General features: G+C 41.7%; 1 protein-coding gene across 9 annotated transcripts in view; it reads left to right on the forward strand.

Moving 5' to 3' along the window:
* The window catches only part of MYO1B (myosin IB), a 190144-nt gene that overhangs the window by 87223 nt on the left and 76447 nt on the right, over positions 1 to 26474 (forward strand). For all 9 annotated transcript variants that reach the window (XM_019838395.3, XM_019838392.3, XM_045034161.1 and 6 more), the window contains exons 4-6: positions 389 to 483; positions 17121 to 17225; positions 21397 to 21443. In XM_019838395.3, coding sequence (XP_019693954.1) covers positions 389 to 483; positions 17121 to 17225; positions 21397 to 21443 — 247 coding nt within the window. The remainder of the gene's footprint in view (positions 1 to 388; positions 484 to 17120; positions 17226 to 21396; positions 21444 to 26474) is intronic.

The following is a 26474-nucleotide window of genomic DNA, read 5'->3' on the forward strand; positions in this document are numbered from 1 at the left end:
TTTGAAATTCCAGTGTATTGTCCTGAAAACCGCTGCATCATCCAGTGTTGGACATGTGATGCGACATTTTCTTCTTGGTTCTCTGAATTGCCAAGATTTTAATAAAATGAACCATAAGTATCACATGTGGGTTAAATAAGCATATCTTTAGAGGACGGTAAGTCAGTACCACTTCGTTTACTAGAGGATGTGAAGGAAAAGGGACCATGGGCCACAAGGATGGATGGGTTTATTTATTTCCTTTAAGAATTTGAAGGAAATAAAATCTGACGTCTTGGCTTTCTATCTGCAGCATACCAGTGTCCTTTAAAGAGCCTCTAGTTACATTTCATAAACACGTGACTAATGAGCTGAATTTTAAGGACTTCTCTCCCATTCTCCCCTACAGCTTTGCCCTGTCAGATGAAGCGTACAGGTCCCTAAGAGATCAAGATAAAGACCAATGTATTCTCATTACCGGGGAAAGCGGAGCAGGAAAAACAGGTAAGGCCAGCCCCAGCCTACCTTCCTTTCTCCTCTGTAGAAGGTCAGTGCTGCACAGATGATGGTATAGCAAAGAGGGCGGGGGGGGGGGGGGGGGGGGGGCCTCATTAGCATGAAGCTGCACCGGGCCACTGTGACTGCTCCTTTGTGGGAGGCTGCTGATTCGGATCATGGAATGTTCTCTGGGAAGGACTTACCCCATCTCTCACATGACGAAACAGGTACCTGTTAAAGGGATTTCAACCAATATGGGAGTCTGTTTCTGGATTCTGGATCTTCTGGTGCAGTCTGAGCGCTTCAGAGTCTCTTACCTTTCCCGTAAGACACCAGACCTGTGAAGTCTTACCACTTCTGAGGAATGACAAATTGTTTGGGCTTTGGGAGACCACAGGCATATCTTATCTCTGCTAAAGAGTGAGGAGGGAAGGCACCAGAAAGATGCTTAATTTCACTCTAGAATAAAGTCTTTGAAGCCTAACGAATTGAGTATTTCTATATATTTTTACATTTATTTCTTTAAGTGTTTATTTTTGAGAGAGAGAGAGAGCATCAGCTGGGGAGGGGCAGAGAGAGGGAGACAGAGAATCCAAAGCAGGCTCTGCGTTATCAGTGCAAAGCCCAGTGTGGGCTTGAACTCATGAACCGTGATATCATGCCCTGTGCCGAAGTCGGATGCTCAACCCTACTGAGCCCCAAGATTTTTCTATATATTGTTAGATGGGTTGGCACCTTTCCATAAAACAAACCCTCGAGTGGAGAGGTTGTGCTGTTTTTCATGTGCTTTTAATAAAAACAATTTGTATGATTGATGTTCTCGAGTGAAAAGTGATTTCACACATGATGCCCAGCCACCTGGAAAAGGTCCGAAAGAGCTGTGCTCTCTGAGTCCAGACTGGGACAGGTTGAAACTGCTGTTGTCAGTGAGCTTCTCTGATGGAAGTGCTAAGCCCTGAAGAGGGAGAATGGTGAGGGAGATGGTATTTTCACGATTTTATCTGTAAAATGTTCTTGTTTTCTACACAAGATTCTGATGATTCTACTAGTTTGCCAGAGTGGGATTTAAATGTTTGTACTTTGCTTGGCTATGAAGTGATTAGATTAGCATACTTTGAGTCTCTGATTATTAAGAAAGTTGCCCATGGATATTTCAATCAGCTGACTGAAATGAGCCCCTCCTAAGATGTGTGCCTTTAAAGTCTCACTATCGGCTCTGAGAGGGCTTTTCCTTCTGCACCTGTTCCTTCCTCCGCTCTCTTTAGGAGTATTCCCTCCCTGCCCCCAGTGTAGGTAAGTGTATCCAACTTCCTAGAGCCCTTTAGAGACATAGCAAGTACACACTTTCTATGTGAGGTTCTAGGCCCTGGATGGGCAGAAATAGGAAAAGACTGGCATGTAAGAAGGTAAAGTAACAGAAGACCCAGTCTCGTATGGTTAGGAAGGATTGTAGGTGTAGACCACCTACTGTGGGGTCCTTCCCATAGAACTGCCAAGCTCCTTGTTTTACTTTCTTTTTTTGTTTTTTAACTTTTTTAAATGTTTACTTAATTTTGAAGGGGAGGGAGAGAGAGAGAGAGAGAGAGAGAGAGCGAGAGAGCACATGTGCACAAGCAAAGGAGGGGCAGAGAGAGAGAGAGAGAAACAGGATCTGAAGCAGGCTCTGCACTGGCAGCAGAAAGCCCCATGCAGGGCTTGAACTCATGTACCATGAGATTATGACCTGAGCCCAAGTCAGATGCTTAACCAACTGAGCCACCCAGGCTCCCCCAAACTCCCTTGTTTTGTGGTGATAGAGGGATCACTGCTTTGTTTTGTTTTTAATTTTTTTTTATTGTTTGTTTATTTTAGAGAGAGAGACAGAGCATGAGCAGGGGATGGGCAGATAGAGAGGGAGACAGAGAATCCGAAGCAGGCTCCAGGCTGAGCTGTCTGCACAGAGCCCGATGCGGAGCTCAAACCCACTAACCGTGAGATCATGACCTGAGCTGAAGTCGGATGCTTAACTGACTGAGCCACCTCGAGGGCTCACTGCTTCGTAAAGCAACCTGCTAAATTTGTCATACAGATTCAGCTATCACAAGCTCTTTCTTACCTAGATTTGAATTCTGCCTCTACCTAGTGGCCTTAACTCTGCCGTCTGGAACCTTCCCAAATTAGTGTACTTTCTTTTCTATAGGACAGTCATTGGGTTATTTGAAGTCATCCATCATAGCTTGCTAGGTCTAAACATCCTTGGCCTTCAAAAATTTCCTGTGTGATGCACATTCATTTACTCATTCATCCAGGAAGTAATTTTTGAGTACCTTGAAGGAATACTAGTAAGGTGAAAGTACTGTACTAAGTACTAGTGACACATTGGTGAGCCAGACACCATCCTTGTCCTTATTGAATTTGTAATCTAGTGCAGGAGATAGACAATAGCACTCTGTTACATGTGCATGTGCACAAGTATGGGTACTGTATATACACATATACCTATGTCGCATGTATACATGTAGTTTATATAGAAAAGGAAAAGTACAGGGTGCTTATAAGAGCATATAATACGATCAGATCTCATTCTCAAAACCCTCACTATCATGGTCATATTATTCTGGAATGATCCCTTTCTGTCAGTATGCCTCATAAAATTACATCCCAAGGAGAGAAATAAACCGAATAAATACTTCAAGTTTGGTCTTGGTTATGGGGGAACTATTATCTCTCTTAATATGGATACCAGGCTTCTGTTAATACAATATAGCGTATGTATTGAATCTTACCAGTCTTCCCATCAGGCAAGATACTGTAGGTTTCTTGTATGTCAGCTTCTGTAGGTCAGATGTGCTCAATCTGGTGTTGTCCAACAAAGTTATTTTAAGCTTACTGATAGAATCTTTATTTTTATAAATTTAGACCATTGTTAATAGCCTCTTGTGAAACTGACAAATTCTGATTCTGTTCCCTCCCGTAGAACCACTGCCATGCATTGGGTAATAAGGGTAGCTGTCCCACATAAGTATTTCCATTGTGCTGGGCATTGTGCTTTAGTGTGTTACACATAGAAGTATTCTTCTTACCCCCATTTTTATCATGGGGAAATTGAGCCACACAAAGGTTAACCAAGTTGCCCAAACTTCCCAGTGAGTAAATGGCAGAGATGAGATTTTGAGCACAAGTAGTATATATAGCTCTAGGGTCCCCACTTTTCTTAGTCAGTTCAGCCTGCTTTAACAGCATACCATAGACAGGGTGGCCTAAACAACAGATACTTCTTTTTCTTTCTTTCTTTCTTTTTTTTTTTTTTTAATGTTTATTTAGTTTTGAGAGAGTGAGAGAGCAGGGAAGGGGCAGAGAGAGAGGGAGCTATAGAATCTGAAGCAGCTCCACGCGCCAAGTCGTCAGCAGAGTCTGATGCAGGGCTCGAACCCACGAACTGCCAGATCATGACCTGAGCCGAAGTCAAGACACTTAACCGACTGAGCCACCCAGGAGCCCCCAGACATTTATTTTTAAGTTGTAGAGGCTGAGATGTCCAAGATCAAGGTTCCTGCTGATTTGGTTCCTGGTGAGAACCTTCTATCTGTTTCCTCACATGGGAGATAGAGATGGAGATGGTGTGAGAGGGGGAGGGAGGGAGGGAGGGAGGGAGAGAGAGAGAGAGAGAGAGAGAGAGAGAGAGAGAGAGAGAGAAACACTAATCTCAGAGCACCTGGGTGACTCCGTTGGTTGAGTGTCTAACTCTTGGTTTCGGCTCAGGTCATGGCCTTGCAGTTTGTGGGATGGAGCCCTGTGTTGGGCTGTACTCTGGCAGCAAGGAGTCTGCTTGGGATTCTCTCTCTCTTTCTCCCTTTCTCTCTCTCTGTCTCTCTCTGTCTCTCTCTCCCTCTCTCCCTCTCCTTCTCCCTCCCCTCTCTCTCTGACCCCTCTCCTGCTCTCCTACACATGTGTGCTCTCTCTCAAAATAAATAAATAAACTTACAAAAAAAAAAAAAAAAAAGAACACTAATCCTATCATTGGGAGTTTTTGAGCTTTTGAGGAACCTCTGTACTGTTCTCCATAGTGGTTGTACCAATTTATATTCCCTCCAAGGGTGCAAGGGTTTCCTTTTCATCACATTTTCTCCAACGCTTGTTATCTCTTGCTTTTCTTCATTTTGGCCATTCTAACAAGTGCGAGGTGATAATTTTGTAACTTTGAATTGGAATTTTGAATTACATTCTTGAATTGGAATTTTGAATTACATTGCCCTGATAATTAGCGATGTTGAGTATATCCTCAGGTCCTTGGTAGCCATTTGAATATCTTATGTGGGAAAATATCTGTTCAAGTCCTTTGCCTGTTTTTAATCAGATCATTATTATTACTTATTGCTATTGAGTTGTAGGAGTTAGTTACATATTTTAGATACATGATCAGATACATGATTTGCCAAGTATTTCATGCATTTTGTAGATTGCCTTTTCTCATCGATTGTTTCTCTGGCTCTGCAGAAGCTTTTTTGTTTGACGTAGTCCCACTTGTGTGGTTTTGTTTTTGCTGTCTGTGCTTTGCATGTCATAGCCAAGACAATATCAAAGGGCTAAGACCAATATCAAAGGGCTTTTTCCGTATGTTTTCTTGTAGGATTTTTATGGCTTAAGATCTTATATTTAAGTCTTTAGTCCATTTTGAGTTACTTTTTGTGAGTGGTATAAGATAAGGGTTCAGTTTTATTCTTTTGCGTGCGAATATCCAATTTTGCTGGCACCATTTATTGAAAAGACTGTCTTTTCCCCATTGAGTATTCTTGGCTCCCTTGTTAAATATTAGTTGACTGAACATACATGGCTTTGTTTCTGGGCTCTCTATTCTGTTTCTTTGGTTTATGTGTCTTCAAAAAAAATTTTTTTTAATGTTTATTTATTTTTGAGAGAGAGAGAGAGACAGAGTGTGAGGGAGGGAGGGGCAGAGAGAGGGAGACACAGAATCTGAAGCAGGCTCCAGGCTCTGAGCTGTCAGCACAGGGCCTGACGCGGGGCTCAAACTCACGAACCATGAGATCATGACCTGAGTTGAAGTCAGACGTTCAACCAACTGAGCCACCCTGGCGACTCTTTGTGTCTGTTTTTATGCAAGTACCATACTATTTTGATTACTATAGCTTTGTAGTGTGGTTTGAAATCAGGAATTGTAATGCCTCCAGGTTTGTTCTTCTTTCTGAAGATTGCTTTTGCTATTTGTGGTCTCTTATGTAGTTCCATATGAATTTCAGGATTGCTTTTTCTTTTTCTGTGAAAAATGCTATTGGAATTTTGATAGGGATTATGTTGAATCTATAGATTACTTTGGGTAGTATGGACATTTTAATACTATTAATTCTTCCAGTGCACGAACACAGGATATTTTTCCATTTATTGTGTCTTCTTTAATTTTCTTTCATCAATGTCTTATGTTTTCAGTGAAGAGATCATTCACCTCTTTGGTTAAATTTTTCCTAAGTATTCTGTTGTTTTTGATGCTCTTGGGAATGGGATTGTTTTATTTCTTTTTCAGATACTTTGTTGTTAGCATAAAGAAACACAACTGATTTTTGTATGTTTATCTTATATCCTACAACTTCACTGACTTAGTTTATTATAACCTTTTTTTTTTTTTATGGCATCTTTAGAGTTTTCCATATATAAGATCATGTCATCTACAAAGAGACAATTCTACCTCTTTCTTTCTGATTCTGGTGTCTTTGATTTCTTTTCCTTGCCTAATTCCCCTGGCTGGGACTTCTACTACTATGTTGAATAGGAGTGGTGAGGGTGGGCAGCCTTGTCTTGGGCCTCATCTCAGAGGAAAAGCTTTCAACCAGTCACCATTGAGTAGGATATTAGCTGTGTGCATGTCATTTATGGCCTTTATTATGTTGAGGTACATTCCTTCTATACCCAGTTAGTTGAGAGTTTTTATCATGAAAGGATATTGAATTTCGTCAAATGCTTTTATGCGTCTCTTGAGATGATCGGATGATTTTTATCTTCTTATTCTATTAATGTGATGTATCACATTTATTGATTTGCATATGTTTGAACCATTCTTGTATCTCAGGGATGAATACCACTTGATGATGGTGTGTGATCCTTTTCACAAGCTGTTGAATTCAGTTTGGTAGTATTTTGCTGAGAATTTTGGCATCTGTATTCATCAGGGCTATTGATCTGCAGTTTCCTTGTAGTATCTGGCTTTGGTATCAGGGTAATGCTGGCCTTGTAAAATGAGTTTGGAAGTTATCTCTTCTTGAGTGTGTTGGAAGAGTGAGAGGGATTGGTGTTAATTCTCCCCTAAACGTTTAGTAGAATTCACTAGTGAAATCATCTGATTTGGGGTTTTTCTTTTGGGGGGAGGTTTTTGATTATTGATTCAATCTTATTTGATATTAATCTGTTTACATTTTCTATTTTTTATGATTCAGTTTTGGTAGTTTGCGTGTTTCTAGGACTTATCCTTTTCTCCTACGTTGTCTAGTTTGTTGGCATGTAACTGTTCAGAGTACTGTCTCTTCAGGTTCTTTGTATTTACATGATATTTGTTGAATGTCTCCTCTTTCATTTATAATTTTATTTATTTGAGTCCTCTCTCTTTTTTTCTTGGTTAATTTAGCTAAAGGTTTGTCAATTTGCTTTATCTTTTCAAAGAACCAGCTCTTAGTTTTATTAATCTTTTGTGATTTTCCAATTCTCTGTTTCATTTATTTCTGTTCTAGTCTGTATTACTTCCTTCCTTCTGCTAACTTTGAGCTTAGTTTGTTCTTCTTTTTCTGCTTCCTTGAGGTAATAATATTGGGTTTATTTGAGGTCTTTATTCTTGTATGCACTTGTGGCTATAAACTTTCCTCTTAAAAGTTGCTTCTCAAAAGTTTTGGTATATTGTTTTTCTGTTTTCATTTGTCTCAAGGTATTTTTTATATAAAAATTTTTAATGGTTTCTGTTGCACTAAAATAAATGTCAAATCCAGTGTGCTTGTTAAGGTTCTGTGTGATCTTGTCCCTACCTACTTCTGCACCTTTCTCTCAGAAAGGTAATTGCACCTTGTGCTACTTTTTGTTAAAAATTTTGCTCCATATTATATATAGATAGTATTATGGGGCACCTGGGTGGCTCAGTCTGTTAAGCGTCTGGCTTCAGCTCAGGTCATGATCTTGCGGTTCGTGGGTTTGAGCCCCGCATTGGGCTCTGTGCTGGCAGCTCAGAGCCTGGGGCCTGCTTTAGATTCTGTGTCTCCCTCTCTCTCTGCCCCTCCCCTACTCATGCTCTGTCTCTCAAAAATGAATAAATGTTAAAAAAAAAGTTTTTTATATATAGACAGTATTTCATTATGTAGTGTCCCATCCGTTTTTGGATCATTCATCTGAATCTCTGGGTATGGGCTCTTAAACCTCTATTTGCTCAGAAGTTTGTGAGGTCTTTGTTCAGAACTCTTTCTTTACAGTAGGTACTTGAAGAGGACACTGGTGTCTTGGGAGAAAGTGTTTGCCTCTTTTCTATCACTAAGCAGTTCTTTCTTATGAAACAATTTAATTCTTAGAAGCAGTACAGCTTCTTGTTTGTTTCCAAGTTGACCAATGAAAATGGTAGCAAGGCAAGTTAAAAACTATGCCTCTTGACAGAAGGTATTTGTATTGGTGGTGTATCTCATGCCGCCTGCCCCTTCCCCCAATCCTTTTGACTGTATCTACAAGCCTACTCACTTCACACCTTTCTTTTTATTTAAGTGTGAAGGAGGAAGAGATGAAAATATTCCCAAGCCTATTAATTTTTTTTAAGTTTTTACTCATTCTTCATCGTGACTAAAGATACATTTTTTGAGGGCCTGATTGTATCACTTTGTTCCTGAGTCATCAGAAGTGGATTGTGGTCATTGGTTTGATTGCTGTTGGCCACGTCTTCATCTCCACTGGAACATACATTCCATGAAGATAGCACATCTACTAATTAGCCATGTCAGTGTATGACCTCCTCCTTCTCAGAGTGTCGTAAACTGCACTGCTCCCTCCTGGAGAAAGATTCTATCGCCTGGTGGGCTCGTGTGTCTTCCTTATTGAAAAACAAAGTGGAGGTTGCTGGTACTATTTGAGAGGATTGGTGTTCATCCTTTTCTGAGAAAAACAAAAACGCCTCATTCCTCCGGGGGAAACCTAGTGGCGTGGAGTTCATTCTTCTTTTCTGTAGTTTTCTCTTCTCTTGATATTTTTTTAAATTAATAACTTGTCCTTTTGGTTTCAATATCGCATTCGCCACTTGGAATCCTTTTCTCCCAATTGTCTCCCCTAGATTTAGTCCTTCCTTGGATCCCTTTGTTCTCTGTCATAAGAATAGGCAGCTGCTTGTCAGGGCCTTTGCTTTTCCCCTCCAGTGGGGCCATTCTGTTTATAATAGAATTAAGCATTCTGGGTACTGCTTTGAGTGGGAATCTGGAGGAGGGTACCATACACATGCTAGGTTAGCACTTCTCAAACCCTCTACCGTGGAACACCAGTCTCCCTCCTTCCCAAATCTCTTCCTGACTGATGCCAGAAAAAGGAAATAAAGGTATGGAAGAACCAATCTCTAATTTTTTTTTTTTTAGCTTAAGCAGGCAAAATGAATCACCAAATTGCTGTAAAAGCTTATGAGAGCCTACTGTCATGTGCAGACTGGTAACAGTCCATGGAACAACCAACTTGAGTAGCAGGGGGTTTTGGATCATACTTTGGGTAGTACTGCCTAGAGGTCGTTTGATGCATTTGTCTCCATTTTGATCCGCTGTGATTCCTGGACCCTGTGATGCTTTGGTTTTCCATTATCACTAAACCTCCTAGTGCCAGGAAGTAGACCCTACTCCTGAGAGTTGCTGTTTTTCTTTTCTTTTCTTTTCTTTTCTTTTCTTTTCTTTTCTTTTCTTTTCTTTTCTTAAAGTTTATGTATTTTGAGAAAGACGGAAACAGCACGAGTGGGGGAGGGGCAGAGAGAGGGACAGCGAGAGAACCCCAAGCAGGCTCCACACTGTCAGCATAGAGCCTGATGCCGGCTTGAACCCACGAAGCTGTGAGATTGTGATGGAGCTGAAACCAAGACTTGGACGCCTAACCAGCTGAGCCACCCAGGCATCCCAAGAGTTGCTGTTTTTAAATATCCACTCAACTATGCTCTTTGGCAGCTGCTAACAAGTTCTTCCTTTTCATTTCTAGATCCCAGCAGCATCTCCTACCTCTGTCCCCAGGGACACATCGTGCTTTGCTTACTTACTCCATTTTTTCCTATTTTTCTTTCATTTTGAAAGCAGTGATACAAAAATTGCTTCAAATTTTATCTAGGTTTTAGTTGTCATTAGACTATACGTTCCAGTAAAGTATAGACTTTATGTATTAATTAATGTCTGTTTCATGGAGATTACTTCTGGGAAAATGAAATGATGGAAAATAATACAGAGATTGCAGCATGGTAGTGTGAGGAATTTGGAGAGGGGGTTTAGTTATGTGGGAAAGAGGGATGCCAGGCTGTTTTCGAAATGTCACGTCATCTTATCCACTAAAATTGTTTCTGAGTACACAGTCACTAAAAATTTTGTTACTAATTAAATGAAAGAAGAAGAGAACTAATATTTATTGAGGGCCCAGAGTGTGCTATGTGCTTTATACGTAGTGTCTGTTTTCAGTAAGAATCTTTACTTGACAGCTTATACAGAAGTACCCTGCAGTATCAGAGGGCTTAGTTTATAAGAAGTAATTAATTTAACGAGGTTGTAAACCCCCTTGGCAGATGATGATGTTATTGGGCTTAAGCATCGGGTACACTCTTATGCTGCATGATTATATAATGTGGGCACTCAGGGAGAGGCGTGAACCCTGAGTCCTTTGGGGCCCTATTTAATTCATTACTGCTGTGCTAAATAAAAAATTCATCATGCCTCATAAAAGTGCCCAAGTATTTCTAGGCAGTGAACTCAGAATTCACTACCGTGAATACACATAGTTTATGGAGAATCATTCAAGCCCTGATAGGGGGCAGGGGGGCAGAACATCAAGGAATCATCGTAACTACATTTTTCAAAGACATCAAAATGAATCTGTGGGCCTAAGAAGATGATCCTGACGTGAGAAAACATTATGAATTATTTGGTTTCTAAGTTTACAGTTACATCGGTTTGTAGGAACTCTCTAGCCGTCTGCTAAAAGAGTTATGGAGCCTGTCTTGCTCATTAAGACCTTTGGTTCTGAACCCCAAATGACCTTGTACTACTTTGCATCTCTTTACAGAGATATCACATCGAATCAGAATAGCTAAGCAAACAGAAACCCCAAACACAGTGAGCTTTTGTTTTGTTTCTTCCCCATGTGAGAAAGGCCTCTCTCGATCCACATTTTATATGAATTATCAGAGATCTTGTGGCCAACTCTCAGAAGCAAAGCCACTTGTATACATAGTTGTAGTTCAATAAAACGTGGCCTGTCATGACTCCTCTTAGAGCAAAGGCTGCGTTTCTCATTGCAAGACCCATGCGTTGTGTCCCATGCTTGGAACAGTTTGCGGTTGCCTGTCTGGTTAGTTTGGATATGCTGCAGCTGGGTCATTTGACAGCATTGCAGACAGATGACTGCCAAGAAGGGTGTTCCTCCGTGTCGCAGCATCCTTGTTTCATTGTGCACAAGGGTGGCCTCGTTGACTTGGGGAGTCTTACTGTTGAAGTCCCTGGGCCAGCAGACCTATGTAAGCTCAGTCCCTAGAAAAACTTGGGTATCCTAGCCAAGGAGATAGAGAGGTATAGGAGCAGATAAATCTGTCAGTTTTTTTTGTGTGTGTGAATGTGTGGTTCTCTCTGTTTGCTGTATGTGTACGTGTTACATGATCTATATGTGACACCGATGGTGTTGTGTGTGCAATGAACGGATACATGGATACCTGTTAATTCCTGGATGAATTTAGGAGAAATTCTGGGAAGAAAACCCAGAATCAGCCCTGCTTATATTCATACCTTAAAAAAAAATAGTTTTTAATGTTTATTTATTTTTGAAAGAGAGAGACAGAGTGTGAATGGGGGAGGGTAGAGAGAGAGGGAGACACAGACTCTGAAACAGGCTCCAGGCTCTGAGCTGTCGGCACAGAGCCTGACGCGGGGGTTGAACTCACAAGCCGTGAGATCATGACCTGAGCCGAAGTCAGATGCTTAGCCAACTGAGCCACCCAGGCGCCCCATAATCTTTATTTATTTTTGAGAGAGAGAGAGAGAGAGAGAGAGAGAGAGAGAGAGACGGAGTGCAAGCGGGGGAGGAACAGAGAGAGACACACACACACAGAATCCAAAGCAGAGTTCAGACTCTGAGCTGTCAGCACAGAGCGCAACGTGGGGCTTGAACTCACAAGCCGTGAGATCATGACCTGAGCTGAAGTCAGAGGCTTAACTGACTGAGCCAGCCAGGTGCCCCCATACTTTTTTTTTCATGATACAGTGACTGAGTCCCCGGGAGCTTGTTGTGAACATGCCCTGGTTTTGATGTTTTGGTGCAAATGTCTTTCATTGAAATGTTTGTGTTTCCCTTCTCATTCACCTACTGCTACTTCACGATGCTTTTGTTCATAAAAATATTACTATATAATTATTATGTAATAATTGCCTAATAACATATAATATATATTGTTCACAACCTTTTGCAAGGTACCAGAGAATACCGAGGTAAATTAGTTATCATGTGTTTCTTATCAGGAATTTAAAATGCCCAGAATCATAAACTGTCTTCTGTAACCCCTTTACATTGTTTGTCGAAATGAATTTTGATCTGGATCAAAATGTTGTAGGCCATTTTCCCATTAGTGCAGAGTATCTATTAAGCCCTAGATGTTCTACCATTTTCTGGTGAGAAGAAATGTTTACTTTGAAGACTCAGTATTTTGTTTGTCTGACTGTTGATGAATTTTAGGGTTCAAGTTACATTCAAACACATATATGTACATAAATTTATATATGAGTGAAAGAAAATGATGAGCTGAGAATTGATTCTAAGCAAATGCTGTTATGTTTTGCCAGTTTTAAATGCCAGTGGACTCAGGGCTAAAATAGCAGTGCTTTTAGAATTTTGAGTACACGTGAAGAATATACCTTTTTGTCTCAAATAGAATCATTTTATATTTTTACAGTATACATGAAAGGCATTGTTGTTAGTATGATTACTGGATTAAAGTATCCACAGTCTGTGTTGCTTTGGAAAATGCTTACAATTTTATGCTGTGATTGCCAAGGTCATGGTTAGTTGGTTTCCATTAACAGTCAACGTAACTCAAAATCTAGACTTTGAAATGCAGAAGATGAAAATTCTTGGTTCTTAGAAATATATTTCATTCATAGAGGGTATTGCAGCAAGTTTTGATTTGGATAAATATCTAAATACGTGAATGAAGATATAAATTTATTTGAACTTTAGCACAGAGGGGCCAAAAGGAAATGAAGCAGAAAGCTTCATGAGATGACTCTTATGTCCTGTTTCCAGCATGGTGAAATATTATAACAGTCTTCTAAACGATGTTGGAGCTTGCAACTTCTTCTTACTGTTCTACTTAATTCTCTAAAGTAGTGAGCAGCTCATGAACTACTTAAGTTAAAGAGCAAGTATTATGTCAGGAAAAGAAATTATGAGTGTTGTCTCTGTGAGATCATGAGACTGTTTAAAGAAAACTTCTATTAATCCTGGCTTCCAGAAATGAATTATTAAAATAAGCCCAGTATTAGATTTCCTGAAGATAGCGAAGAATTGAATGTACAAACTTTTTTTTAACAATTTAGGAATAAGTATCCTTGAACGGTATTTAAAAATTGTATTTGAATGACTTACATAGAGTCAGTAAAGGTAATTCCTAATTTCAGTGAAGTTAACTCATCTTTGTATCTCAGTAGATATTGTGAGTTTATATGCAATTCAACAGCTAGGTAATGTAAGTCCAATTCAGAGTCCGAAAGATCTACATCTTGTACCGTTTTTTAACAGATTTGACTCTGAGAAAACTTGATTCTGTTTCATACTAGCCGTTAAAAATTCTCTGAGAGGCCAAGTCAATTACAACAGCCACCAGACAGATTTGATTCTTGGTTGATTCCCACCCTCCCCTCCCCATCCAGCATTTTGTTCCTTAGAGTTCATCCTGGACCAGAACAGGATTTCTAGAGAATTTGGTGTGGTGATGTATCTGAAGTTTGAGGTTTGGCTGCAGTGAGGTCCATAATCATTGGAATAAGCAAAACAGCTTAGCCTGGACTTCTGATATTTATTGTCAGTTTACCTAAAAGGAAACTTACCTTTTCACCTAAAATATGTTTATGTATGTGTGTGTGTCTAAGTGTAGTTGCCACTATCTGAGACAGTTTTTGTGCCTGTGAATGTTTTTAGTCTTCTAATAGTATACTAAGTCGAAAGGCCAGAAATGCTTGCCAAGAAAGAATATAGTAACCTATGTGAGGGTGTAGGTGAATATGGGGAATGAAGGTAACACTGAGAAAGCAGAATGATGAGAAAGCAAGCCTGGAGGTGAGTTGCTTCAGAGGCCGGTACAGAGCTGGGACACGTGGGCAATTCAGGAGAGGTGGCCCCGAGTTGGAGACCTGTCGGCACCGGATGTCAGGAATTTATTGGGAGGGCAGCGTCACTTGAACTTGAAAGCCAGAGAGTCTAGAAAGAAAATCCCCTGAGGGGACCAGAAAAAGAGTTCTAGTTTGGACTGATGGGCGGAGGGAATTGTGGCACCAGAAGTCAGAGGACATGTGATAACATATAAACTCATTGTCCATGTATAATTCCCCAGCTTTTAGAGACTTAAACCCCGAGAACAGTGGGAAATGTGGTTCGGGAACTTTATACAGTGGACAGTGTGTGAAGGAAGGGACCCTGCCCTTTGGAGGAAGGTAATCGCAAAGATGAAAAGACTGGCGTTTCTTGGTTACAGTCCCTAAAAGGAGACAACAGAAATCAGTCATCACAGACCACTGGAGAATCTCTTTGGACCCATTTTCTTTACCCAGAAAGCAAATTGGAGGAAGACTTAACTCCGACCATCGCAGAAGTCCCCAGCCTCCCATGTCATTTCTCAGGGCTCCACGAGATCCTTTAACTTTCCTACAACCCTACTTGCTCGTACTCCGTGAGCAGTCACCTTAGGCCTTGAGAGCTTTGTGTGATCTGAGTAGATTTTTCGTGCTCAGTGGCTCTGTTAGTCAGTGCTTTTGGGTTGCTCTAAAACCCTAAAGCAAGTGTTGGCCATGTGCCCAAGGTGGCATTCCACTTGTTCATTTATTACCTCGTGGTGGGGGGTGGGACTGGAAGCCACCTGCCTGTCATAGTGTGAGAAATGACAGTGTTGACATTTGCCCCCTTACACACCTGAGGGCACAGGTATCGTCACTCACACCTGAGGAAGGCTTCCTGCTCTTGGACAGTGGCACCAGTGCACAGACTTCAGAGAAAGCAAGATTTGGGTGACTGGTCTTCTAACCTCAACTGCCCAAAATGAGGGTGTGTGTTGAATTCTGCTGACAATTAATAGTTGAGCTGTTCCCAGACCTTGGTATGGAAAATCAGAATGAAGACAGCTCAGTGAGAAACAGATTCCATGGTAAACCAGTTTGGAAAACGTAGCATTCAGGATCCTTCTCCAGAATTCCACAATGCACATGATCCTCTGATAAACCCTTTAAAAAGAAACCCATTTCACTTCCTCTAATTCACTGTGAGTCTAAATTCAGTTGACTTTGGACCTCATTTCCCCTGAATATCTATCAATGTTCCTTGGCACACAGTATTAAAAGATCAGGTTCTGGGAGGCAGATGCTGGGAGGGCCCACAGGCTGATAGGTAGACACCAAAGAATAAAACCACCGAAAACAAACCTTGTCCTCCTTTGAGCTAAGAAATCTTCGTGTGCCTCAGGTAGCCAGCTTCTTTTAGCAGTTTACCTTTCAGAGTTACGAGTGAAATCTATGAATACAACTGTGCCCTGAAAAAGCTATCTTTCTTGTTATCAAATCCTTACACTAGCTGCTTAGGGTTTTTGTTTTTTAATGCTTATTTATTTATTTTTAAGGGAGAGAGGGAGCATGAATGGGAGAGGGGCAGAGAGAGAATCCTAAGTAGTCTCCACACTGTCAGTGCAGAGCCTGACACGGGGCTTGATCCCATGAACTGTGAGATCCTGACCTGAGCTGAAACCAAGAGTTGGACTCTTAATGAACTGAGCCATCCAGGCGCCCCTAGCTGGTTAGTGTTTTAACCGAGTTGAAGAGTCATTAATTTAGTCTAGTTGTGAGCAGACCAGTCGGATTTGGAAATATTTTAGGGGAGAACAGTTCTTTTAAACTTTGAAAATACTTTTGTGGGGCGCCTGGGTGGCTCAGTTGGTTGAGCGTCTGACTTCAGCTCAGGTCATGATCTCACAGCTCATGAGTTTGAGCCCCACATCGGGCTTTGTGCTGACACCTCAGAGCCTAGAACCTACTTCTGATTCTGTGTCTCCCTCTCTCTCTCTGTCCCTCTCCGCCTCATGCTCTCTTTCTCTCAAAAATAAATAAACGTTAAAAAAAAATACTTTTGTAAAGCTACCAAGTTATTTTTGAGTTGAATTACTGTGTATGATACAGTCATCGTGTATAAATGATTGCTTTAAGAAGATAGTTCTGACATGTTGTTGGCTGTATTACTCAGCAAAATTTTCTTCTTCCTGGTGATAACCTTTAAGCACAGTTCCTATTATATCTGAATTAATGACATGTCATTGAATAGAAAGCACAAATGTTTTATTATTTTTTAGTTTTTACATTTTTTGTTTTTATTTAAAATCAGTGTTAACATACAGTGTAATGTTAGTTTCAGGAGTACAGTACAAGGATTCAGCATTTCCATACAACACCCCGTGCTCATCACAGCATGTGCCCTCCTTAATCCCCATCACCCGTTTTACCCATCCCCCAGCCTCCCCTCTGGTAACCAACAGTTTTTTATCCACAGTTAAAAGTCTGTTTCTTAGTTTTCCTCTCTTATTTCCCCCTATGATCATTTGCTTTGTTTCTTAAATTCCACATATGAGTGAAATCATGTGGTATTTGTCATTCTCTGACTTATTTCACTTAGCATTATACTCTCTAGCTCCATCCATGTTGTTGCAGATGGCAAGATCTCATTCTTTTTTATAGCTGAATAGTATATTCATTCATCAGTTAATGGACATTTGGGCTCTTTCCATAATTTGGCTCTTGTTGATATTTGCTATAAACGTCAGGGTTCCTGTATCCCTCCAAATCAATATTTTTATATCCTTTGCGTAAATGCCTAGTAGTGCAGTTGGATCATAGGATAGTTCTATTTTTATCTTTTTGAGGAGCCTCCATACTGTTTTCCAGAGTGGCTGCACCAGTTTGCATTCCCACCGACAGTGTAAGAGGGTTCTTTCTCCGCATTCTCGCCAGCACCTGTTGTTTCCTGTCTTATTAATTTTAGTCATTCTGAACGGTGAAAAGCACCCATATTTTAAAATATTTCCAAAACATTATTTATTCCCAGGTATAAAGACATTCTGACGCATTATTAGTGGATCTTCTACCCCCAATTTCCTTCCTCCAAAAATTTTTTTTACAGATTTCTGCTTAATTTACAAATACGGTTTGTTTCATTCGCAGAGGCCAGCAAGCTTGTTATGTCCTACGTAGCAGCAGTTTGTGGAAAAGGAGCAGAAGTGAACCAAGTCAAAGAACAGCTTTTACAGTCCAATCCAGTCCTGGAAGGTAGGATTTCCTGTGCACACTGGGTCAGTGTGACTTGAACAGTAGATCCAGCCTGCAGGGCCCTTCAGGTACCTGGTGGGCTGGGAGGTGGGCTGCAGGGGAAGAGGAAGGAAGAGATTCAGGCCCCGACCTGCCAAGCAAGTGAGCTGTGTCCTAAGAACTCTTGCCTTCAGGTGCTTCCAGGAGGAAACCGTTCACTCATCCAAAAGGAGCTTTTCCACTTACAGTCGCTTTTTTCCGTTTCAATTTTTATTTGACTCACTTTGACTTTGCCTAAAAATAATCAACTGATGTTTGCGTTTGATTTGATGGCTAGGAAAAACCTGGTGAAAAAGAGCAGCGTGAGCACGGTGCTATTTTATCATTCAGGATAGCATACGTGAACGCTTATTTCTTTTGTTAGAAAGACTGTGCCAGAGAAACAGCTAAAGAATAGTTTTTTTTGAGGGTCACAGAAAGTCTAAACCTGACTTTAGAGTTCTGATTCTATGGTTGGCCATCTGTGTTAGTCAGGTTGGGCTGCCATAACAAAATACCAAAGGCTGGGTAGCTTAAATGACAGGAATTTATTTCTGGACTTCAGGAAGCTCAGAAGTCCAAGATCAAGGTGCTGGCAAAGTAGGCCGCTTGGCTTACAGGTGGCCACCATCTTGTTCTGTGCTCACATAACCTTTTCCTTGTGTGTGGCGGTTGGGGGCAGGGACCCTGGCTGGCTCTTGACCTCATCTAACCCTAATTACTTCCCGAAGGCCCCAGCTCCAAATACCATCACATTGAGGGTTAGGGCTTCAACATAAAAATATACATACATGTAGGTCATGCAACCATCAGAAAAAGCCAGAGGTGAGCCCCTAATGCCATGGAAGTTGGCATAAAACATAGGTATAAGCCGTTCTTTGCTTTGGAAACAATAAATCAGTCTTTCCCTATTGATGGCAAGCCCTTAATGTTGCTTTATATTGTAAGCATGTCTTTGTTGTCACTTAATACAGTTGTTGGGATAGAATAGGGTTTCTCAACCTCATTCGGGACTGGATCAGTCTCTACTACAGAATGCTGTCCTGTGCATTCACTGGAAGACGTTTAGCCGCATCCCTGGCCTCTACCCACTAGGTGCCAGGATCACCTCTGCCCCCAGTCATTGCCATTGAAAATGTCTCCAGACATCACCAAATGTCACCTGGCAGGGAAGGGTCAGAACCATGCCTGGTTAAAATCTTTGGTCTGGAAGAGTAGGTTGGCTCGACTCTTTGTTCAAAGTCACGGAGGGTCAAGGCTTAACAGGGATTAAAGCAGAGCTGCTTTGGGGTGAGTCAGATACCCCCTCCCCAGTGTGGAGGGACAGAACCTTGCCTGTTGTCTTTATTTCCTAGACCCAGCCCCTCTTTCCTGCTTTATTCCAAGGAGATACCAGGCATCTTTATCCCTGCAGAAAGTGAAATAAGACTACTGAAAATACTTTAGCCTGTGAAAAGCAAAGGCTGAAGCATCTATTCCATTGTCACCGACCTTTCTTCCTCGTCAGTACCTTAATGAATAAAGAAGCTATTATAGAAAGTGCTGTTACCTTCATTTTATTTGGCTTTTTGTTTGCTTTGTCTTTTGCTTTTAAGTGAGAGTGATATACATGTATTTCTGTATTTGTTTACTTTAAGAATGCTGTGATATAAAGGAGAAGCACTGTGGAATGCTCTAGCTTGCATCTGTGATTAGAATCTGACCCTTTATTTGATGGTATTTGGAACTAGGCCCCAGCGCAGGAAATGGAAGAAATGTCTGCTGTGGGCATGTATTATCTTTTATGGGAATGCTTTACTTTTTAACTGGAACTGCTACTGTAAATGAACATTTCAAACAATGAACTTAAAAAAACAATTGAGGAATGTGTCTCAAGTGTTCTATAATGAAACACTTGTTTTTGATCCTGTGGCTCACAATAAAAGACCTTAGTGTTTAGCGCTGTGTGTGCAACTCAGATTTGTTTGATGAAAAGATGGTTTTATGGTGTGCAAATGGCGCCCTGAATAAAGTTTTTTTGAAGCAATTCCTTCACTTGCCCTTGACCTTCAAACCACAATAAACTGTCCTTTATACATCAGCATCTCAAGTTGGACTTTGGGCTATGCAAGTTAGTTAACTTGGCAGGCCTGCGTGTTCACACCCACCAGGAAGACTAGCCTGTGCAAACATAAACGATGTCATGGTCTTCATGACAACTAGAGCGGCGCTCTGCATTGTCAAGGTTGCATTTATGAATGCCTCTCAGCTCGTGGTAGACATGGATAATGATGCGATTCTCTTCAGTTAGCATCCTCTTTTGAGTATTTCCTGTGTGCAGGTTTCCCCACTCAGTAGAGCATCTCAGCTTATTTTCTACTGAAGAGAGAACTTGGCATCTGGGACCTGCCAGGCGGTTCCCGCCCCAAGCAGAATCTCTGATACAAAGAACTTTCCCTGTGTTGACTTTGTACATTTTGTCGTAACTGAGCAGGAACCAACTATTTTTAAAAAATCAAAAACCTGAAAAAGCCAGCTAACATGAAATAGAACTCATCAGGTTTGGTTACTGAGTATCCCAAGTGAACTTCGACTTTATTATTTTTTTTAAATGTTTATTTTTGAGGGAGAGAGAGAGAGCCAGAATGAGTGGGGGAGGGGCAGAGAGAGAGAGAGAGAGAGGGAGACAAAGAATCCGAAGCAGGCTCCGGGCTGTCAACATAGAGCTGATGCAGAGCTCAAACTTGTGAATCGTGAGATCATGATCCAAGCTGAAGTCGGACGCTTAACTGACTGAGCCACCCAGGCGCCCCCAAATGAACTTCAACCTTAAACACAGGTCTGCACCTAGATCATGTGACTGCTTTCAAAACTTGGATCAGCTTTTAACTCTTAGTAATCATTTGAGCTCTTGTTACTCCTTTCTTCCCTCCCTTTAATTTAATGCACTTATGGGGGGGTTTCCAGGGATTTGATGCCTGGCCTCTTAATCCAAAGATTTGTTTCGGGTTGCCATCTCACTGTGTGCCCTTCAGTCCTTGCTAGCTGCAGTGGGCCCATGGATCCTAGTAATAGCCTGGGGGTGGGGGTGGGAGTGGGGGTAGTAATGGTAGAAATGCAGAATTTCATGCCTACCTCCAGGCCCATTTAACAGGATCCGCAGGTGCCTGTTGGCACGTTGAGGTTTGAGGTACACTGCTGGGCTTCCAGAGCATCAAAGTGGGATCCCTCTGCTCTTACACCTTATGTTTATCCCATGTGATCCTCAGATTAATTTGCCCCTCCCTTGTGCGCAAGCTTGGTGAAACACCCCTTTCTCCTTATGACACTATGAGCCAGAGGTATCGAACAGGATCATTCTGTGCCTGAGCGGCATCAGCCTGTGGTTCTTACACTTATGTGCCTTCATTTTCTTAAAAGGGACCCCTATGGGAGGTTGGGCTCCACACAGCAGCTAATGTTGGAACAGACTTGGATTCTGCGTTATGGGCCAGTTTGGTGTTTTTTCTTTTCTGGAAAGTTTTACTTAGGTCTGATGGATGTGGACTAATGAAACTATGTAGCATTTTTAGCCTATTGGAAATGATGTTAGTTTCCAAATCTCTTACTCTTTGTTTCGCAGTTATATATGTAATCACATTGAAATAGATTTGTTTTAAAATTAATGAAAATTCAAGTTTATTGTGCTTTTTTCCATCTGGGAACCTCATCAAGTTCCCCAGAACCTTTGATAATATTACGTAGATGTCTCTGAAATAACCTTATTCACCGATGAAAATAGTGGAAGAGAATACAAGCCATTTTTGCCAGCCACTCAGTTGACTGCTCTCAAAGCGGTAAAGGTATTGAATTATACAGGATTACGGTTATAGTAATATTTGAAAAAATTCCATGAATCAGAGGAATGACTCTCTTTTTTCTGTGAACTTATGATAAGAGATGGTGGATATAACAACTTCTTTTTTTTGAATCTTTTTTTTTTTTTTTTGACGCGTTAGCAACTTCTTAAGACTTCTGTTAAGTGTGTTTCTATGGGAAGTTTGGACGGAAATGTCATTGCTACAAGTTGTATTTTCTAGGATTTATAGCTGTCAAATATTCCATTCGCTTTAAACTGCTGCTTGAAATTATTTTTCTGTCAATTTTACCCACGCATCTGTTTCTTTCTTACTAGCTTTTGGAAATGCCAAGACTGTAAGGAATGACAACTCCTCTAGATTTGTAAGTATTTGTATAAGCATAAGTGTTAACACTAATATTTAGGTCATGTATGTTTAAACAACCAGTAGATGTTTAGTGTTTCTTCATATACACATTTGAAAAATGAGAACACCATTGCTATTGAGACACAGAAAGCTCTATAAGGCCTATTTTTGCCTTCTGGGGTTTTTCTTTTTAATTCTTTTTGGATGACAGCTATTTCTTTCATATTTTCTTGTCTTCTATCATACAACGCTGTGGGCAATTTAAATGAAGCTATTTATTTATTTAAAGGAGGCTCTGTGCCAATGTGGGGCTCGAACTCACGACCCTGAGATCAAGAGTCGCACGGTCTGCTGACTGAGCCAGCCAGGCGTCCCTAAATGAGGCTATTTAGAATAACTCTTTACTTATCTGAATTTTGGTATTTAGAAATCATCATTAAGAATCAGATTAAATGGGGGCGCCTGGGTGGCGCAGTCGGTTAAGCGTCCGACTTCAGCCAGGTCACGATCTCGCGGTCCGTGAGTTCGAGCCCCGCGTCAGGCTCTGGGGCTGATGGCTCGGAGCCTGGAGCCTGTTTCCGATTCTGTGTCTCCCTCTCTCTCTGCCCCTCCCCCGTTCATGCTCTGTCTCTCTCTGTCCCAAAAATAAATAAAAAAACGTTGAAAAAAAAATTTAAAAAAAGAATCAGATTAAATGAAGTAGAAGGAAGGATAAACTGGGTGTCAAGCTTGTATACAGCTTTTGTCCTTTATTCAGTGGGACTGGAGAGGATGGAAGGGTGTACTAGAACTTTATAGAAGGAAGGTCATTAGGTTTGACGACCAACGGCAGGGGATGGGGAGGGGGACTGGATGGTCAAAACTGCCGCTAATGGATGTTTTGGCTTTGGCTGAGGCGGGAAATGCTAATTCCAGGAATACAAGCCTTCCTGGCCTCACGCCCCAGCACTCTGCAGCACGTACTATGCACCGCGGCCCGCTGGGGTCTCTCCAGCTGTACACGTGCCGTCCTGTGTTTGGTCATTATGGGGACACAGGCACTGCCTGGTGGCAGCTGGGAGATACATGTGGAGTGTGATGGTGACATTTTTAAATTGGCCCCTTTTTTCTATAGTTTAGCCAGCCGTATACATTTTATAATAAAAGGTCATCTACTTTATAAGCTCTCTTCTCATATACATGGGACCATTTGGGGTGGTTTTTGTGCCTCTCTGTCGGAGACTCTTCCTGCCCTTTCTCCCCCACTACTTTTAGCCTCCTTTTTGCTTTTTTCTGGCTACCCAGTGCTTAAGGCAAGACAGTGACCTCAGGCAGAGGTAGTTTTGATAGTTCGGAAAGTAGAAGGCTGTGGTTCCCAATTCTAGTGCCGTGAATTTTTTTCTGTTGGATTAGCCCCCTTAATGTTGCTAAAACTGATTGGAGCTGGGCCTTCTCCTGTTGTGGTAACATGGCTAATCTCTTTATATAAATAGAGTTAGAAGCAAAGTGTGGGCAGATAGAAGTAATTCCAATAAATCAAGCTCCCTTATGGAGGCTTTATTTTTGCTGTTTGCAAATTATACATATACATTTTTAAATGATTTCTAAACATATTTAGTTTTAGACCATAAAAATGCAGAAAACTATATTGCTTAAAGTGTCATTACTACTTTGTGATGTTTGAAATCGAGCGAAAGGCTTGGCAGGTGATTTGGCTTAATAAGTAACTTCAGAAAAATCCTATTATAATATGGGTATTAGGATATGAGATTAATACTTGATTATAGGCTAAATCATTTCATGCCCAGTTTTTAGTAATTTCTCTGCTTTGTAGCCTGTGACTTGACCAGTAATCTACTGAACTCCATGTTATGATTGGATAGTAGGACTCTGCTATATTTCAAGTCCCTACTCTATATAACTGTGGCTTATGTATTATATATTTGTACTCCAAGGGAATTGCGTTTCCTTTGACCGTGTTTAATGGGTTTAATGGGTCCTAGAATGAACTTCTTGCTCTCTTCCCTGAGCAGTGTGATAGAAGCCGAGGTCGTGTACTTATGCATGCTTGTCGTAGCTGCCATAGTGGAGTGCTTCTCAGTGCGCCCCACCCAAGTGCCTCTAGTTGGATAGATTGAACTTCTACTGAGAAAGTGACCCAGCGTTTTTGAAAAGAGAATCACTCTTCCCAACCAAGGATTTCAGAGGAGGGAAGAGGGGTAATAGTTGAGTGTCTACTCTCTGTAGAGAGCCAAGCTGGGCACTAAGAGGAGAGAATCCACAGGGTCAGGAAAATTCCATTACCAAACCTCTCATTCCGTAAGGATAGAAAAACCCATGCAACATATCCATTTGTTTGAAACCTCTGTTGTTTTTTTAAACACAGTTAAGCATAGGTCTCCCTGTATCTCCTCTTGGAGCCTTCAGACCTTTCCCTGTTGGCATCCAGAGTGACCTTTATAAACTTAAGCCTCATCACGTCCCTGCTGAAAGACCTCAGTGGCTTCCTCTTGGACCCGGAATGCAGTACAGGGTCCTCCTGGAGCTTCCCATGCCTGCCTACATCAGCCGGGGCTTGCTTCACCCTGCCCTTGCATGCCCAGCCTCGGTGGCACAGGCCCTTGTGACTGTCAAGAGTGTTGAGCGCCTTCTTGCTTAGATCTTTGCACTTGCTGGTCCTTCGGCATGATGTGCTTGTACCCAGATCATTACACAGCTGCCATCTTGTATCATTTAGACCTTACCTCAAGTGTCACTTCCATGATGCTTTTTATAGACTCTGACTTCATCCTGTTTTTGTTTTTTTCGGGCATTCATTAGTCTCTGGAATTTTTTTTTTTAATTCTTTTTTTTTTAACGCTTATTTATTATTGAGAGACAGAGAGAGACAGAGCATGAGCAGGGGAGGGGCAGAGAGAGAGGGAGACACAGAATCTGAAGCAGGCTCCAGGCTCTGAGCTGTCAGTACAGAGCCCAATGCGGGGCTCGAACTCACAAACCGCAAGATCATGACCTGAGCCAAAGTCGGATGCTTAACCGACTGAGCCACCCAGGCGCCCTGTCTCTGGAATTACTGTATTCACTTTCTCTGTTTCTCTCTGATCATGGACCTTAGAGAGTAGGGGCCATGGGAGCAAGTACTCCAGCCTTCGTATTCACGGTGGTGGCCCCACAGTGCCTGGCGCCATAGTAGACACTCAGAAATCATTGATGAATAAATACCTATTTTTAAGAAGCTTATAGACTTAGTCCGAAAGAATGAACATGTCTAAAAGTGTTGTGTTCATAACACAACACATAAAATAGTAAGTTTCCCATGAAAGGTACACGTTGCATTTTATGGAAGTTCAGAATAGAGAAGCTGGAGGAGTCTGGGGCAGGGGACAGTTCTGAGTGGGCCCGTAAGATTGAAATGTGCCAAAATTGAGTAGAAAGCAGGAAGAGCTGGTGGCACAGTATGGGAAAGCTGAGGGGAGAGACCAGAGAGGATCTGCACTTGTCCAAGTTAGTGGCTGGATGAGAGGGTCAGTGAAGGGAGCTGGGGGCCAAAGGCCTGGAAGGATGGGTCGGGGCCTCAATTGGAGGGCTTGGAGTTTCAGGTTCAGGTCTTGGACTTTATTTTCTAGGCAGTGGGAAGTAATTGGTTTTCTCTGAGTAGACTCATGACATGCTCATGGGAAGAATGCCATTCCAAGATCATCTGAATTCTCTGTGCTGCCCATTAGTTTATTCCTGGTCAGCTTCCTTTTCCTTGCTCTGCAGTCTACTGTCTTCAAACCTCCTATCCTTTACTCTGATGGTGTTATGCTTACTTCATGGAAATCATTATCATCATCGTCTTCCTCTTCCTCCTCATCCAAGTCCTCAGCTTTGGTGCCTCACCTGGCCCTGTATCTACATAGATACCCTCCTGTCACACTGGGAGATTCTCAACTCCTGTCTTGCGCTAATCCCTCCACCTGTGCTCTAGATCTGGTCACTTCCTGTGTCTAGGAACCACCCTCCATCAAAATCACCCCCTCTCATATGGTCAGCCTCTGACTCTCCTATGAAGTTATGCTTTCTCCCTTCCTTTGTGTCTGCTGCCATCATGGAGGGCATAACCGATCACTAAGTTGCCTGGGCCACATTCCTGGACTTTTTAATCATTGCCCCTGTCTTGTGTTAACCTCGTATGTCCAACCGAGATCCGTCATTGTGACTCTCAACTCTATTTAATCTTCCCTTTATCGCTACTGCTGCTGAAAGCCACCAACATTTCTCCCATGACTACTGTAACTTCCTATCAGCTCTGTCTGGTTTTGTTCCTTTCAATCCATTCCACATTATCTAGGGTGATCTTGCAAATAGGCAGGTCTGATCATGACTTCCCTGTTTAGGAATGTTTATTGACAGGACTTTGCTGTCAGGTGAATGTTCTGATGCCATGATATGCTCCAGCGTCCCTCACCATCATCATGGATGCCAATTCTTTTTTTGTTTTTTTGTTTTTTAATGTTTATTTATTTTTGAGAGAGAGAGATAGAGCACGAGTGAGATAGGGTCAGAGAGAAGGGGAGACATAGAATCCAAAGCAGACTCCAGGCTCAGAGCTGTCAGCACAGAGCCCGATGCAGGACTCAAACTCACTAGCCGTGAGATCATGACCTGAGCCGAAGTCAGATGCTTAACCAACTGAGCCACCCAGGTGTCCATGGATACTGATTCTTATGCCTGCTCCTTCCTGCTCTCTCGCCTCCTTGCTGCCTTACTTAACCCTGATACTTAGCATTTAAGCTAGGGTCGACTTCACCATTCGTCCCCCTTTCTTTGTGCCCCTGACCCACCGTAGGCTCTATCTCCAGACACAGAAATCTCCTCGTTACCTACCTCAATTCCCCTCAGGCTGCAAGTTCCTTGAGGGTGGGAACTGTGCTCACTTTTTTCCTTGTGTCTATGTTAGTATCCAGGAAATGCTTAATAGGCATTTGCTTAATGAATAAGAGAAGACTTAGGACAGGTGACCCTTGACAATGAAGAAAGAAAAGGGTGAGGGAGCATATATAAGCTAATAAAAAGTCACAGATTG

The sequence above is a fragment of the Felis catus genome, chromosome C1 (genome assembly GCF_018350175.1).
Source record: "Felis catus isolate Fca126 chromosome C1, F.catus_Fca126_mat1.0, whole genome shotgun sequence".
Lineage (NCBI taxonomy): Eukaryota > Metazoa > Chordata > Mammalia > Carnivora > Felidae > Felis > Felis catus.